This window comes from Podarcis erhardii (genome assembly GCF_964252035.2).
Source record: "Podarcis erhardii genome assembly, chromosome: 3".
NCBI classification, from domain to species: Eukaryota; Metazoa; Chordata; class Lepidosauria; order Squamata; family Lacertidae; genus Podarcis; species Podarcis erhardii.
In genome coordinates, this window is record NC_138507.1 from 121,665,102 (window position 1) to 121,682,645 (window position 17,544).

At 48.1% G+C, this 17,544-nt stretch overlaps 1 protein-coding gene across 1 annotated transcript in view; it reads right to left on the bottom strand.

Annotated features, from left to right (window-relative positions):
* Window positions 1–17,544, bottom strand: part of LOC309337888 (L-gulonolactone oxidase) — a 46,468-nt gene that overhangs the window by 16,937 nt on the left and 11,987 nt on the right. Inside the window, exon 6 of the mRNA XM_081854873.1 lies at window positions 13,604–13,789. Coding sequence (XP_081710999.1) covers window positions 13,604–13,789 — 186 coding nt within the window. The remainder of the gene's footprint in view (window positions 1–13,603; window positions 13,790–17,544) is intronic.

The following is a 17,544-nucleotide window of genomic DNA, read 5'->3' on the forward strand; positions in this document are numbered from 1 at the left end:
GAAATGTTCTGATTTCTAGCCCCCATTTATTGGTTGGGGGAGGACAGGTTTGGTAGAGGCAATGGAGCTTTTTCATTCTGAGGAATTATCCCTTGCGGTATAGTGATGGTTATTCTCAACTGCCACTGCCTGACTTAGCAGCATCATTAAGAAGATGGAACTGCTTAAAGCTTGCTCTCTCCATCTTCCAAGCACCAACTTGAGACGCAGCCTGCAGGCTCCTGGTAGATCAGCTGCTTTTGTTGTGATCCAAAGGCTTTACTGCTCAGCTCTCTCACTCAGCCTTGCCCAACCTGGTGCCCTGAGCACTCTCAGAAGGCAGAAGTCCAGCCCTGTCTTTTATTGGGGTGGGGGGTGGGGAACAGCAAGATCTGCGGCTCTGAATAATAATAATAATAATAATAATAATAATAATAATAATAATATATTATTTATATCCCGCCCATTGGGCTGGGTTTCCCCAGCCATTATGGGCAGCTTCCAACAGAACACTAAAATAACCTATTAATCATTAAAAGCTTTCCTAAACAGGGCTGCCTTCAGATGTCTTCTAAAAGTTTGGTAGTTATTTTTCTCTTTGACATCTGGTGGGAGGGCGTTCCACAGGGCAGGTGCCACCACTGAGAAGGCCCTCTGCCTGGTTCCCTGTAACTTGGCTTCTCGCAGGGAGGGAACCGCCAGAAGACCCTTGGCGCTGGACCTCAGTGTCCGGGCTGAACGATGGGGGTGGAGACACTCCTTCAGGTATACTGGACCAGGGCCATGTAGGGCTTTCAAGGTCAGCACCAACACTTTGAATTGTGCTTGGAAACATACTGGGAGCCAATGTAGGTCTTTCAAGACCGGTGTTATATGGTCTCGGCGGCCGCTCCCAGTCACCAGTCTAGCTACCGCATTCTGGATTAGTTGTAGTTTCCGGGTCACCTTCAAAGGTAGCCCCACGTAGAGTGCATTGCAGTAGTCCAAGCGGGAGATAACTAGAGCACGCACCACTCTGACAAGACAGTCCGCGGGCAGGGAGGGTCTCAGCCTGCGTACCAGATGGAGCTGATAAACAGCTGCCCTGGACACATAATTGACTGAAACAGAATTGACTGGACATGGAATTGAATGAAAAGCACCCAGGAGCCACGCCAGCTGCTGCGATTCATCCTCCATCATCACTCATTTCTCACATGACATTCATCTGTATATTTGCGCATTGCCAGGACAGTTCACAGAAGGTGCATGTCATAAGCAATGAAGGCATCGCCCGATCTGGCCCTAAGCTTTGCCGAAGAGCAACAGCTGGCTGGTGCCCAGAGCCCTGAGTCCAGAATTGCTCTCACTTTGCTGAGAGTGAAGCCATTTCTCTCTCTCAGCACTGAGCAGCTGTATACAGCGGCTCCATCTTAAAAAGTTATGTTCAGGGAAGAAAGCAAAACATCAGTGCACGTCGGTGCAATGGTCCGTGCTAATGAATTTAATGCAGTTAAACGTGGCAAATTAGCAGCAGATCCACCTAATTTAAGAAGGACAACGTCGCCCCTGCTCCCAGTTACTTCATTATCCAGGCTCCTTCGCGGCCATGCTCTGTCCTCTGAAGAACTAATGGATCGACACGTGCCAATTATGGCTTCGCTTTTGCTGGTGGTGCAGAGTACATGTCTCAAAAAACCCCCCCATTTTGGATGAGATTTAGGTGGAGCGTTTGTCCCTCTCCTCATATCACTAAGACTTGTGGGCATGCAACGAAGCTGGATGTCCGACTTCTTCATGCGGCGCACAGTTGGACTGTGGAACTCACTGCCACAGGAGGCAGGGATGCTCACCAACCTATATAGCTTTCAAAGAGGATTAGACAAAGCCATGGAGGGGGGCCGGCTATTGATGGTTACTAGCCACAATGACTATGTTCTGGCTCCACGGTTGGAGGCAACTGTGATTCTGAATCCCAGTTGCTGGGAACCACAAGAGGACAAAGAGCTCTTCTGCTCGAATCCTGCTTGTGGGTTTACCTTTGGAGAATCTGTTTGGCCCCTGTGAGGACAGGATGAAGGACATAATAATAATACGATACGATACAATAATCTTTATTGTCATTGTCCCATACAGAACAACGAAATTGAAAAAAATCTACATCAGACATTCAAAAACCAACAAGCCTGGTTAGCCCCCTAAAAACTCTGATACCCCATACAATATACTGCCACAGAGACTACCTTACACTGCGTTTAAAACCAAAATTGCATTTGGATAGAAACTGTTTCTCAGGCGGCTAGTCCTAGTCTTTATAACCCTGGACCTTCTTCCAGAAGGCAGAAGCTGAAAGAGATCATTTCCGGGGTGTGCACTATCCTGCACTATCTCTGCAGCTTTCTTATGGCACCTGGAAGCATAGATTTGATCCAAGGTGGGAAGAGTGCACTCAATTATTCTCCCCGCAGTCTTTACAACCCTGGACAGCATTGTTTTTTCCCTGACTGTGCAGCTCCCAAACCACACACACAGACCATAAGTTAATACACTCTCAACAGTACAGTGGTAAAATGTCATCAACATAATAATAATATAAAAAAAATTATTTATATCCCACCCTCCCCAGCCAAAACCAGGCTCAGAGCGGCTAACATCAAATATATAACATATTACCATAAAACCAAGCAATCAATTAAAATACATCCTAAAATCAAATCAGAATCAAAGTGAAATGCAATCAGATGGCAACCCGCAAATTAGGGATGGGGACCATGAATGCTCACCAGGCCTAACTCTTTATACTGATCTTATATGAGCCTGTGAGAAAAGTTGGGGGGCCATTTTCATGCAAGTTCTTATAAGGAGAAAGGGGGAGTCATACTGGGGGAGTCAGACTGGACCATGGCCAAAGGCCTGGCAGAACAGCTCCGTCTTGCAGGCTCTGCAGAAAGATGTCAGATCCCTCAGGGCCCTAGTCTCTTGTGACAGAGTGTTCCACTAGGATGGGGCCACAGCCAAAAAGGCCCTGGTCCTGGTCGAGGCCAGTCTAATCTCCTTGAAGCCCAGGATCTCCAAGATGTTATTATTTGCGGACCGTAAGGTCCTCCATGGGGCATCCCAGGAGAGGCGGCCACAGCAGGGCTATTATTCTTGTGTTCTTATGTAAATCTGTGTTTCTTATTTAAAGGGGACGGAAAGCGAGGAAACCTTTGGCCACCAAATTGCATGGAGAAGTTGGTAAGGAATTGAGACCTGCTGAGATGGAACTTGGCCGTCAGAACAGGAAGGAAGGAAGAAAGAGGAGAGGCACAAATTGTCCCGCAGTTAAGTGGATTAAAATTGGATCGCAGGCCCTGCAGCTGTTCTAGCAGCTGTGGTTTACATTCCCACCAGGTGCATCAAACCAACAGTAATAGCTGTTGCACTCCCAACCCTCTGCCGCTTTAAATGTATGTTTTGAAAAATCACAAACATTCCTTCTGAGCCTAACTTACCTTGCGGGGTGGCTCTGAAAGAGTTTTTTTTGGGGGGGAAGGGCACCAATGGCTGTCTTTGCTCGCCTACACAGCTCCTCCGGCAGTGAATAGCGGGATTATGAAATGCAATTGGCGCAATGAAATGTACCATCTAAACCCCGTGGCACCAGTGATTTGCACCTTTTCAAGAAAAGTGCTTTGGAAGGAAAGCAGAAATAACAATTTTGAAAAACCACAGGTGCTGGCACAGGGGCTGAGCGCCAAAAAGAATCGTTGCCATGATTCTCAGGCTGGAACATACGAGCGAAGGCTGTCGAGTAAAAGATGGGGGTTCTCTTGAGGTTCCAGGAGTCGTTCTGCTCCAGGCGTGCCCTTTGAAAGCAAATCCACGGCTGGAGGCAGAAATGCTTCTGAATTTCAGTCTCTGGAAAGCACAGGAGGGGAGACTGGCATTGTGTGAGAATCCTGCTCACAGGCACTGGGTTGGCCACTGTGAGAACAGGATTGCTGGACTAGTTGGGCCATTGGCCTGATCCAACAGCCTCTTATCTTCTACGGGGAAACCACCTGCCTCTGACCGGATGCAGAAATCCTTCCAGGAAAAAGGCTTTTGCCCTTGCAGCCGGCAGGATCCTTCACTGCCAAATATTGCTTTGGTAACCTCTAAGAAAAAAGCCTGTTGTCTTTGTCCATGGAGTTTTCTTGGCAGGGATACTGGAGTAGCTTGCCAGTTCCTGCTCCAGGTGGATCACGTATGGTCAAAACTCACCACTATGACCTGTCCACCTTGGGTGGCCCGGCACGGCGTAGCTCATAGGTTCTCTGAGTTATTCAAGCCCCTTTGCCATGGCAAGGCAGTGATCCATGAAGGAGACAGCATCTTAAAAAGCAGAGACATCACCTTGCTGACAAAGGTCCGTATAGTTAAAGCTCTGGTTTTCCCAGTAGTGATGTATGGAAGTGAGAGCTGGACCAGAAAGAAGGCTGATCGCCGAAGAAATGATGGTTTTGAATTATGGTGCTGGAGGAGACTCTTGAGAGCAGTGGCGTAGCGTGGGGGGTGCAGGGGGGGCCGGCCGCACCGGGCGCAACATCTGGGGTTAGGGCAAATCCACGGGTTAGGGGGCGCAAATCCACGGGTTGGGGGCGCAAATCCATGGGTTAGGGGGCGCAAATTACTTGCCTTGCCCCGGGTGCTGACAACCCACGCTACGCCACTGCTTGAGAGTCCCACAGACTGCAAGAAGATCAAACCTCTCCATTCGGAAGGAAATCAGCCCTGATTGCTCACTGGAAGGACAGATCCTGAAGCTGAGGCTCCAAGACTTTGGCTACCTCATGAGAAGAGAAGACTCCCTGGAAAAGACCCTGATGTTGGGAAAGAGCACAAGGAGAAGGGAACGACAGAAGACGAGATGGTGGGACAGTGTCCTCGAAGCTACCAGCATGAGTTTGACAAAACTGTGGGAGGCGGTAGAAGACAGGAGTGCCTGGCGTGCTCTGGTCCAGGGGGTCACGAAGAGTTGGACACCACTAAACGACTAAACAACAAACAAGAACAAGAAGAAAGCAGCCACGGGAGAGAGAGAGAGAGAAGGAGAGTAGCCTTACATAAGCACTAATCTGTGGCAGAGACTAGACTGAGGCTTCTTTCCACAATGTATATCCGCTGCCAGAGCTGAGGACATCTCCTCCCTTGGCATGAATATTTCAAGCCTCTCCGCGCTTGCTCGCTTCCCTTGCACTTCGCTGGGCCCACCGACACAGGGACTGGGAAATGGGCCCTGACAGGCAGGATTAATGGGGAGATTAGCATTTACACGGCACTTCCCGTCTCCGAACAAATCTGGATCTGCTCCTTGGTGTTTACACATCCCTCTCCGGAGCCAGAGAGGCTGCATTCTCTGCAGCCGCTTTGACGCTGGGGTTTGGGAAGACGCCTTGAATCTAAGAGGAAGTACGAAGTAACTGAAGGCTGCTGGTTGCAAACAGAGAGTCCTGGAGCTACCGGCGTTGCAAAGATAATGAACTTTAAGAAGAAAGGAAGGTTTGAGTCAGGGATGTCCCTGACGACACAGAATGCTTGAGAGCTAAACCGCTCCTAAAGAAGACGAATTGGACAATTACTGTGCCCATTTATCATGCGGACGCTATCTCTGGTAATGGATGTTCCTTCTCTGGTTGAAGGTTGAAAAGGAAAGCAGCAGTGAACGTGGAGAAGAAGTGGTGCCCGTGGTTGACTTGCCTCATAGCAGCCTCCTAAGATGGGCATGAGTCACATGACCAGCCTGGCTTCCGTTTTCTCCTCTGGGTCCAGCACAGAAGTCCAAACAGATTCGTCCAGGGTTATGGCAAGTGGGTGGAGTGGCAATTTGGCCAAGGCCATGGGACTAATGGTTTTCACCTCCCCAGGAAGAACAATGGTGTTGTGTTTTTTTTAAAAAATAACAAGCAAATAACTTGATGGTTATTTGCCGGCGCACATAGAATAGAATCATAGAAGTGTACGGTTAGAAGCGAACCCGGGGAGAGGGCCTTGCAGAGCCAGGCAGAAGCCCAGGTCAGGTAGATAATGTGCCCCCCCCCCCCATAAATCTTGCTCTCCTTTCCTTTGGACCACAACAGCGAGGCTGAGAGGGGAGCCTTCTTGTCTGAGCAGCCCAGGACCTCCAGACACACGGCCCAGGCTTGTGCTTCACGGAGGTCACTTTGCTGCTGTAAACACAGTGCTTGGACTTCACCCCTGGAGGCTCACTCCATTGGGACAGACAGATGCCAACAACAAACATTGGAAACTGTCCCGGGATCGTTTTGTGGCGGATTTAGAAATAAATAGATTAAAGAAAGGCGCTCCTGCCAGGAATGTAAGCCGGGTTGCTGAGTCTTGGTGGTGAGGCGAAGAGGACTTTGACCATGAGGAGGACAAGAATAAACTCTGATGACTCGGAAAACAAAGGTCTGGGCACCATCTGCAGACATGGCGCATTCCTCAAAGTTATCCATTCTTAGCCCATAACAATGTTTTGAAAGCAAAGGCAATGTTGGTCTTAGGGCAACACTGAAGAGGTCAGAGGCCAGGATGATGTAGCGTTGAGAAACTGCTTCTCGCTTATCTGGCTATTTATTGTCTGCCACACAACTATTTCAGGTATGCTGGATGTTTTGTAATGACAGTGCATAGTTATTCCATCGCTGCTGGTAATCCCATAAAGCTAGGCATTGTTGATTGTATTACGGCCACCAACTTGGATACCATCACAAAGTGCTTAGTCAAAGTCAAAACAAAATAAAAGAAAAAAAATTCCTTCCAGTAGCACCTTAAAGACCAGCTAAGTTAGTTCTAGGTATGAGCTTTCGTGTGCATGCACACTTCTTCAGATACACTGAAACAGAAGTCCCCAGACCCTTCTATATAGTGAGAAGGTGGGGAGGGGTATTACTCAGAAGGGTGGTGGGAATGGGTGATTGGCAGATAGCTGTGATGAGCCTGTTGACGACTCTTAAGGACTGCAATAGGTCTTGCAGGAAAAAGCAAGGGGTGAAAAGGTGAAAAATGGCTTTGTCATGTATAATGAGATAAGAATCCAAGGAGAAGGGGACGACAGAGGACGAGGTGGTGGGCAGTGTTCTCGAAGCTACCAGTATGAGTTTGACCAAACTGCGGGAGGCAGTGGAAGACAGGAGTGCCTGGCGTGCTCTGGTCCAGGGGGTCCACGACTAAACAACAACAATGTATAATCTGGACTATTTAATGTGATTTGATTGGATTGTTAAAGTGGAAACTTTAATAAAAAGGAAATAAAAATAAAATTGTAACCTCCAAAAACTCTTTGGGTTGGCTTTTGTAACTCGCTCACACAGCAGCTTTTTATTTAAAAATAAAGGGAAGGAGGGTATCAGCTGAAGGATGCGATAAGCCAGAGGGAGTTCCATGAAACCTCATTACTGCCCTCATGATGATGTGCTTGAGGCAAAGAGAATAGGAGAGCTAATGAGCACAAATTGGACATAGCAAATGAGGAGACGATGACACGGGACTTCAATGGCTCAATGGCAGAGCCAGGCAGTTCTGCTGGACATAAAAGCCGCATCTGCTTGCACAGCCCATTGCTGCGGCTCAGGGGCAAAACCAGGAGCAATGAGACGCATAATGCGCGAGGGCCAAAGGGAATTGTTCATGGCAGCAGCGGGAGGCATGACGAAACAAACAGCCTCCGCCACCCTTCTCCTAACTCTGCGCCATTAAGCTGCGCTGGAGAAGAGGCAAAGCTTTGGGGGAAAGCGATTTAATATTTAAGAGCATTTATGCAACTGGTTGGAAGCAGGCAAAGCAAACCTGGGGGGAAAGCTGGTTGTTGTTGTTGTTCAGTTGTTTAGTCATGTCCAACTCTTCATGACCAATATCTCTATCTTTTTCTACTTTGTAACACATCGTATATTTCTCCTTACAAAACTTCTTGTAGTCCTACTAGCGTAATTTGCTGATTGCAGTTGCCCTTCAAATAATTCATATACTTCTTCCAATCTTCCCTAAATCTCTGGTCCCACAGGTTTCGAATCCTTCCTTTCATTTTGTCCAATTCTGCTTAGTCCATTCATTTCGTCTGCCATTCTTCTTTCGTCGGAATTTCTTCTTCCATCCAAACTTCCTACTGGGATGCAAATGGAAGCCCAGAGATGTCAAAATGCCACAAGAGTGCAGCTCTGCAGCTCTTCTTAATAAGATTTGTGGGGGCCACATATCATGTGCGATCTGCATTTCCTGGGGGGGGGGGGTTGTGTTGTGTTTTGTCAGTCCTGCTATCCTGTTTATGAGGGAGCTTGATTTCAGAGGACAGGCTGGCCCCCAAAATAGACCCTTCCTGGGCAGATGCTGCCTTCATCAAACGCCTGCTTGAACATCGATCACGGCCAAGGTTGGCTTGTTTCTCTGGCCGATGGAGGCGATCCGCCTACAGCGCAATGCCCAGGGAAGAGAGTCGGCTCTTTTTTACCTTTGAACTGAGGTTGACCCAAAGAGCCAGGCGAGACACAGGCGCAGGGAGTCAGAATGTCAGAAGAGCCTTCCCTCTGCTCTCACCATGGCCAACCAGATGTCCATTATGGGAAACCAACAAGTGGGATTTGAACACAAGACCAACTCTCCTATCCAAACATGGAGGCATTGTGGCTAGGAACGACCGACAGAAATCGACAAACCTCTGAGCGCTTTAGATAGCGACTTTAAAAGCAGAGTTTAGGTTATATTAATGGTTTATCTCTTTCTCCGCAATATACAGATTTCCCCCTGACTTTTGCCATCTTCAGAAACCACATTTGTTCCAAACACAAGATATATTTAGAAGCCTTGGTGCTCTGTGCTTTTGCTCTCAAGACACGACCTCTCAAGAAATTCAGCAAATTAATTTGATTATCTGATTACACAATTAAATGCAGCTCTTTTAAAAATTTGTTTTGGTCTCTGCCTATCCAGATATAGGCCTGGAAGAGACAATCTCTCCACAACTTCACCACTTATTGGCGGAGGGACGCTTCCTATGTGGTCATTTTAGCAACTTACAATTGACTGATAAAATGGTTTTCTTGGTGAAGTACACCAGTTTCTCCACATGTAGCAAGCAGGTAGGTTCAGTTATTTGACTACCATATTTATAACATTTTGTTCATTCCCCTCCCTCCAAGGAGATCTTGGAGGGGCAGGCGGAGATCTTTTTATTTACTTCACAACAACTCTTCAAGGTAGGCTGTGCTGAGAGGTGGAGACTGGCCCAGAATCACCAGGTGAGCTTCATTGCATGACTCTGTCTTGCAGTATTGTAAGGGAGACAGAATCTCTCAATTAACTCTCTCAACACCATCCAAATTGGCGGACATCAGCGGCCCTCTTGTGGGAGGGAGTTCCATATGCTGTGTGACAAAGTTCTCCCTTTATTTACTTGTTATCTTGTGTTGGAGAGGCCGCTGAGACCATATATCACCGGTCCTGAAAGACCTACATTGGCTCCCAGTACGTTTCCAAGCACAATTCAAAGTTTTGGTGATGACCTTGAAAGCCCTAAACGGCCTTGGCGCAGTATACCTGAAGGAGCGTCTCCACCCCCATCATTCTGCCCGGACACTGAGGTCCAGCACTGAGGGCCTTCTGGCGGTTCCCTCACTGCGAGAAGTGAGGTTAGAGGGAACCAGGCAGAGGGCCTCCTCGGTAGTGGCACCCGCCCTGTGGAACACCCTCCCACCAGATGTCAAGGAAATAAACAGCTATCTGACTTTTAGAAGACATCTGAAGGCAGTCCTGTCTAGGGAAGTTTTTAATGTTTGATCTTTTATTGTGTTTTTAACATTACGTTGGGAGCCAACCAGAGTGGCTGTGGAAACCCAGCCAGATGGGTGGGGTATTGAAATACTTTATTTTCACTTGTACAACTTGTATACAGAGAGATTACAGGAGCACCCCCCACTCAGCTCTCTTAGTCTTAATTCCCCTCGTTTACTGACGGACACCCACCAAACCTGAAAGTCAATTGCCCTGTTGTTATCTTTTCATTCAGCAGCCTAACAGCCCATGGATAGGAGCCGTTCTTTACCCTGTTGGTGCGACTAATCCTGCTTCTATATTTTTTGCCCGAGGGCAGGAGATCAAGAAAGTGCCAGCCAGAGTGTGAATAATCATCCCTGAGAATTTTCCTCACTCTCCTGAGGCAACGTTCTTCCGCTATTTCATCCAGCAGATTCACGGGACAGCCCATAATATCTTGTGCTATATTCGCCACCCTCTGTAGGCACTTCCTATCAGATGATGTCAAACCAGCGTACCACACTGTGATGCAGTAGGAAAGGACACTTTCTATTGTGGACCGGTAGAAGGAGATCATCAAATGTTGATTGACATCGTTCTGCACAAATACTCTGAGGAGATGGAGTCACTGTTGGGCTTTCTTAACCACCTGGGTTGTATTTATTTTCCAAGTAAGGTATAAATATTATTATTATTATTATTATTATTATTATTATTATTATTATTATACCAATGTGCATGCAACAGTATCAGCTCTGCATGTTTAAATGCAAAATGGGTTTGGGTTTTTTTTACATCGGGGAGCATATAAAATATGCTGTTCTTTTCTTGCAGCCTGAAGTGGCGCCTCACTGCCTCCTTTGGGAAGGGATTCCATTTAGGAGAAAGGCCGGAGCTCAGGCATAGGCAAACTCGGCCTTCCAGATATTTTGGGACTACAACTCTCATCATCCCTGACCACTGGTCCTGTTAGCTAGGGCTCATGGGAGTTGTAGTCCCAAAACATCTGGAGGGCCGAGTTCACCTGTGCCTGCTGTAGCTCAGTGGGAGAACATCTCCTTTGTACACAGAGGTTCCCAGGTGGGTATGGGAATGGTCCTTGTTATGTACTGAGTTGAATACGATCCAAATTGCAGCAGTCTGATTGGCCCTAGAACAATAGGATTCAGAATGCAGCAGTCTGATTGGTCCTAGAACAATAGGATTCAGAATGCAGCTGTCTGATTGGCCCTAGAACATTAGGGTCCAGAATGCAGCAGTCTGATTGATCCCCAGGAGCCACCCAATCCAGCTCCAGGTGGAAGTGAATCCGCAACCTGATTGGCCTACAGGATAATCCCGGAATTAGCCAATCACGTGGGGCCCATTGTGGAAATAATGTATATAAAGCAGACATTTCGGGGGAACTTCCATTCCTCCTCACTACTATAAGCTGAATAAAGAGCATGAAATCCGCACTCGACTGCGAGTATTTTTCAGTCCTTTTCCAGAATCCCCGGAGAGCTGATACCAGTCAGTGCTGGCAATACTAGCCTAGATGGACTTGGTATAAAGGCAGCTGCCTCTGCTTCCTTGTGCTCCAGCTCCTTGGCTGGTTTGGGTGTTCCTTTCCGGCACCTTTCTGAGCTCTGCAATATCCTTTTTGAGACGGGCTGGCTGGGGAGGAGCTCCCTCGCCCCGGCATACACTCACTGTGCTAACCTCACTCCTCCTGACCATGACTCATGCCCCTTCAGATCCCTCACTCCATTTCCCTCGCAGCCACTGCCTGCAGGCTCCCGGATGCTCCCCTTCTGCACTGGCTGGCCGTGAACCCCCAGAGGTTAACTGCAAAGCAAACCCAGTTCATCACTGTCAACCCGAAGGTGTCCCTTCTGTGCCGCTGTAGTGAGTGTGCAGCGGTGTCCCTAGCAAAACAGCAGAGTGCATGCAAAATGTCCTGGCCTCAGGGCAGCTCAAAGAGACCGCAGCTAGGAAGGTGAGGAAAAGAAAAGGCTTATTTCAGCCCCAGACCTTGGCGAGAGGCTACGTTGCAAAATCTGGTCCGCGTCACATTTTAATGCAAGCCCCACCTAACCCAATTCTGCGACTCTACAATTCTAATCCTTGCTTCCGGAAATCATAATGGAAGCCCCACCTAACTCTACAATTCTGCGACTCTACAATTCTAATCCTTGCTTCCGGAAATCATTAACAAATCATGCACCCAGCTATCCCTTGAGAAATCACCCCTTCCCTGATTTTTGTGATAGGGATCGTCAGCCAAAAACAACGTTCACAAAAACGGCTGCATTAGGAGAAAATATGCACAAAAACGGATACAGTGGTACCTCGGGTTAAGTACTTAATTCGTTCCAGAGGTCCGTTCTTAACCTGAAACTGTTCTTAACCTGAAGCACCACTTTATCCAATGGGGCCTCCCGCTGTCGCCACTGCACCGCCGCTGCATGATTTTTGTTCTCATCCTGATGCAAAGTTCTCAGCCCGAGGTACTATTTCTGGGTTAGCAGAGTCTGTAACCTGAAGCGTCTGTAACCCGAGGTACCACTGTATTTTAGTGAGAATGGGATTTCAAAATGCTTTGCCTTAGAGGGAACGGCTTGCAAAAGTGTGTAGGAGAATTTTAGGAGATTGTTTAGGAGAATTTTAAAAGACAAAAAGCGGCGGGGGGGGGGGGGGTTGCAGGCCAACGCAGAAATATTTACCCAGGCTCACGTGTAGCAAACAAATGGTTAAGAATTCAGGTTGCATGGGAAAAGGCACACAAACACAGCAGACAATGAAAAATCTATTTCCAAAGAACAGATACTCCTTGCAAGTCACTTAATCTTCCTAGTTAAAGTCCTCAGCTTAAAAGATTTTCTAACAAATGAGACACTCGAAGACGCTGGGCGTGTGGGAAGAATATTCATTAACTAATTGCAACTGCAGGCTGGCTGAACTGTTCTAGGATCATTTGTCCTGCCAAGAGATGTTCTTGGAGTCTGCATTTATATAAAACACACACACCTCAAAAAAGTGTTAGTTTGATTCATAGACTCGTGAAATTGTAGAGCGCTAAGGGACCCCCAGGGGTCATCTAGTCCAACCCCCTGCTATGCAGGAATCTCAGCTAAAGCATCCATGACTGATGGTCACCCAACCTCTGCTTAAAAACCTCCACTGAAGGAGAGCCCATTACCTTCCAATGGAGTCCTTTCCACTGTCCAAAGGCTCCTACTAGAAAACGTTCTTCCTAATGTTTCCTAATGTTTACCTAGACAGCATCTTAAAAAGCAGAGACATCACCTTGCCAACAAAGGTCCGTATAGTTAAAGCTCTGGTTTTCCCAGTAGTGATGTATGGAAGTGAGAGCTGGACCATCAAGAAGGCTGATCGCCGAAGAATTGATGCTTTTGAATTCTGGTGCTGGAGGAGACTCTGGAGAGTCCCATGGACTGCAAGAAGATCCAACCTCTCCATTCTGAAGGAAATCAGCCCTGAGTGCTCACTGGAAGGACAGATCGTGAAGCTGAGGCTCCAATACTTTGGCCACCTCAGGAGAAGAGAAGACTCCCTGGAAAAGACCCTGATGTTGGGAAAGATGGAGGGCACAAGGAGAAGCGGATGACAGAGGACGAGATGGTGGGACAGTGTTTTTGAAGCTACCAGCATGAGTTTGACCAAACTGCGGGAGGCAGTGGAAGACAGGAGGGCCTGGCGTGCTCTGGTCCAGGGGGTCACGAAGAGTCGGACACGACTCAACGACTAAACAACAACAGGTTGTTTCCTGTGGCAGGGAGTTCCACAGTTTAACCATGTGCTGCATTAAGAAATACTCTCGGACACGACTAAACAACAACAACAAAATGTTTCCCTGATACCGTTATTTTACCTCTTTGAGTGTTGATGGGAAGGTCGTCTCTTGCAGGTAGAACTCTGGCATACACTGGAAGGTGATGGTCAGAATGATGCCCAAGCAGCCCAGGTGGACGCAGGCTGCCCTGTACAGCTCAGTATTCACAGATTCGGAGCACTCCAGTGTTTCCCCAGAAGCCGTCAACAGCGTCAAAGCGACCACCTGCAAGGGGAAGGAAGAGGAAAGGGAGACGTGCTTTAGTTTGGGGTCTATCAAGCCATGGAGGGATGCGGGTGGCGCTGTGGGTTAAACCACAGAGCCTAGGACTTGCCAATCCAAAGGTCGACGGTTCGAATCTCCATGACGGGGTGAGCTCCCGTTGCTCGGTCCCTGCTCCTGCCAACCTAGTAGTTCGAAAGCACACCAGTGCAAGTAGATAAATAGGTACCGCTCTGGCGGGAAGGTAAACACCCTTTTTGTGCGCTGCTCTGGTTCTCCAGAAGTGGCTTAGTCATGCTGGCCACACGACCTGGAAGCTGTACGCCGGCTCCCTCGGCCAGTAAAGCGAGATGAGCGCCGCAACCCCAGAGTCGGGCGCGACTGGACCTAATTGTCAGGGGTCCCTTTACCTTTATCAGGCCATGACATCTTCTATCTCAGGTGACATTTGGTTTCAGCTGCGGGATCGTCTGCAGTGTTGGTGAATGGCGTGTCCCAGGCGCAACACTGAGGGGAGTCCACTCTCTGCTGGAGTTGGTTCTCACATTCAGTTGCCTGTAGTCAGGTCTGGCAGGTGGGACGCATGGGTGCACATCTCCCTACAGAGATCTTTCCTCGTGCCTGAAGGGCCCCCTATCCATCCATCCCCCACAGCTGAGATTTTGCTTGGAAGAAGTGTTCCAGTCCACAGAATCATAGAATTGGAAGGGAGCTCTTGGTACCCTCTAGTCCAGCGGTTCTTAACCTGTGGGTCCCCAGATGTTGTTGGACTACAACTCCCATCACCCCTGAGCTCTGGCCTTGCTAGCTAGGGGTGATGGGAGTTGTAGTTCAACAACATCTGGGGACCCACAGGTTGAGAAAGGTTGCTCTAGTCCAACCCTCTACAATGCAGGAATCTCAACAAAAGCATCCATGACAGATGGTCTTTCAACCTCTGCTTAAAAACCCCCAAGGAAGGAGAGTCCACAATGGGAGACCATTCAACTGTTGAACAACTCTTACTGTCGTAAGGTTCTTCCTGGTCTTTAGAAGGAATCTCCTTTCTTGTAACTTGAAGCCACTGATTCAATTCTTACCCCCCAGAGCAGCAAAAAACAAGCCTGCTCCCTCTTCCATGTGACAGCCCTTGAGATATTTGAAAATAGCTATCCTATCACCTCTCAGTCTCCTCTTTTCCTTTTTTAAAAAAATCATTTTTATTGATTTTCCAATAAAAAAAAATCCAATTAAATATCCAACCATAATACTTCAATTAAAAAAAACAAAAACAAAACAAAAATAAAAAGATCAAATTATAGTCCAAATTGTATTTATTAATTTCTTGGGGCTCCCCACTGTCTGGATCTCTGGAGCATATCTCCGCATCTTAGTCCTGTTTCTCAGTCTCCTCTTTTCCAGGCTAAACATTTTCAGCTCCTTCAACCATTCCTCATCAGGCTTGGTTTCCAGACCTTTGATCATCTCAGTTGCCCTCTTCTGCGCATCTTCCAGCTTGTCAACATCCTTCTTAAATTGTGGCGCCCAGAACTGGACACAGTAAACTATCTCCATGCCATGAGTAATTTATAAACTACTACCATCTTGCCAATGGGATGCGGGTGGTGCTGTGGTTTAAACTACAGAGCCTAGGGCTTGCCGGTCAGAAGGCCGGCAGTTCGAATCCCCGTGATGGGGTGAGCTCCCGTTGCTCGGTCCCTGCTCCTGCCAACCTAACAGTTTGAAAGCACGTCAAAGTGCAAGTAGATAAATAGGTACCGCTCTGGCGGGAAGGTAAGCTTCGTTTCCGTGCGCTGCTTTGATTCGCCAGAAGCGGCTTAGTCATGCTGGCCACATGACCCGGAAGCTGTATGCTGGCTCCCTCGGCCAATAAAGCGAGATGAGCGCCGCAACTCCAGAGTCGGCCACGTCTGGACCTAATGGTCAGGAGTCCCTTTACCTTTACCTTTACCATCTTGCCGCTCACTCGCCTTTTCTTTAAAACGGAAAAGCCCCAAACGCTGCAACCTTTCTGCATTGGCTAAGGTGGCTGGGGATGATACTTATGGGAGCCCAAATCTCATCCCTTTAACTCTCCTCCGAGCTCTTGAGCCTTTGCTCCAGCAGGCGGTGCAAGTGAGCTGCCCTTAAGCGCCAGCCTTCGTCCCAACCTCTCTGCACAGCAAATTTCCTCCTGGCTCCTGTTCGCTCTTCCTTCATGGACCGGCTTGGCTGGCAATTGTTTTCTGCTGTCCTGATTGCAGAGTTTGCCTGCTCAAGGTGAAACCGCAGCACTGTCAGTTTGACTGAATTCCTCCTTAACAATGACAACTCCGACTGTGCTTAACCTCGCACAGGGAAGCCGCAGAATGAGAGGAGTGTAGAATTAAGAGCCCCAGAGGGACCTTGAGCAAAGCACCACTCTACTGCTCAGCCTTTTCTCCATATAGGTAATTTTGTGAGGTCAAAGAGGTCCGGAGGAGAAAACATGCTCCAGGGAAATCACACGGAAAAGCAATTGAAAGCGGTCTGCCTATCACTCTGCAAAGTTTTGCAGCTGAGGTTTTGTCATTTCCACATCATGCTGTTTGCTACGATGTTTTGTTTTTTTGTTAAAAAGAGGGAGAGCAGCAGAACTGGTAAGCCAATATCCTCATTCCAGTCGTGGACACTGGGGGCCAAGCTGGTGAGTTTTCTGGAGATACTGTTGGGTGATTAAGCTGGCACCCTGGTCCTGGAAAAGGGATCGGTAGTACTGCGTCCATTCTTGGAGTTTAACAGTACAAATTGGCCCACTAAGCTCATGCTCCAGTAGGCCTGATATGGTACTCCAGAAACTCTCTGTCTTTTCCATTTAATTAGTTGTTTGTACTTTCATCTAGAGACGCGGGTGGCACTGTGGGTTAAACCACAGAGCCTAGGACTTGCCGATTAGAAGGTCGGCGGTTCGAATCCCCGTGACGGGGTGAGCTCCCTTTGCTCGGTCCCTGCTCCTGCCCACCTAGCAGTCCAAAAGCACGTCAAAGTGCAAGTAGATAAATAGGTGCCGCTCCAGCAGGAAGGTAAACGGCGTTTCCGTGCACTGCTCTGGTTCACCAGAAGCGGCTTGGTCATGCTGGCCACATGACCCGGAAGCTGCACGCCGGCTCCCTCAGCCAATAAAGCGAGATGAACGCTGCAACCCCAGAATCAGCCACGACTGGACCTAATGGTCAGGGGTCCCTTTACCTTTAAGAGAGATGTATGCAGTAAATAAGAGATGTGACCTGGAGGGTCCGATATTTACGGTAAGCCCTCTGTAAGTGTCCCTTTGCCTGTTAGTACTCAAGAGTCAAACCAGGTGGCAAATTCTGTTAACCTTTCTGTGGCAGTGTTTCGGATCATGATTTCTGCTTGCTATGGAGTCCTGTATAACTCAGAGGCTTGCCTATTTTTATTAATATGCAATGTGACTTTGCCAGTTGTGCTGCTCCCATAGGAAGCTGCCTTATGCTGAGCTAGAGTTAGACCATTGGTCCATCGTGTTCAGTACTCTCAACGCTAGGACTTAAGAAAAGTCTGCCAGATCAGGCCCCTGGCCCATCTAGTCTAGCCTCCTGTTCTCACAGTGGCCAACCAGCTGCCTATATAAAACCCGCAATCAGGACATAAGCACAACAGCAACACTTTCAACCTCCTCTGGTTTCCAACACTTGGTATTCAAAAGCATCCCTGCCTCTGACTGTTGAGGCAGAACACAGCCATCCTGGCTAATAGAAGAAGAAGAGTTTGGATTTGAT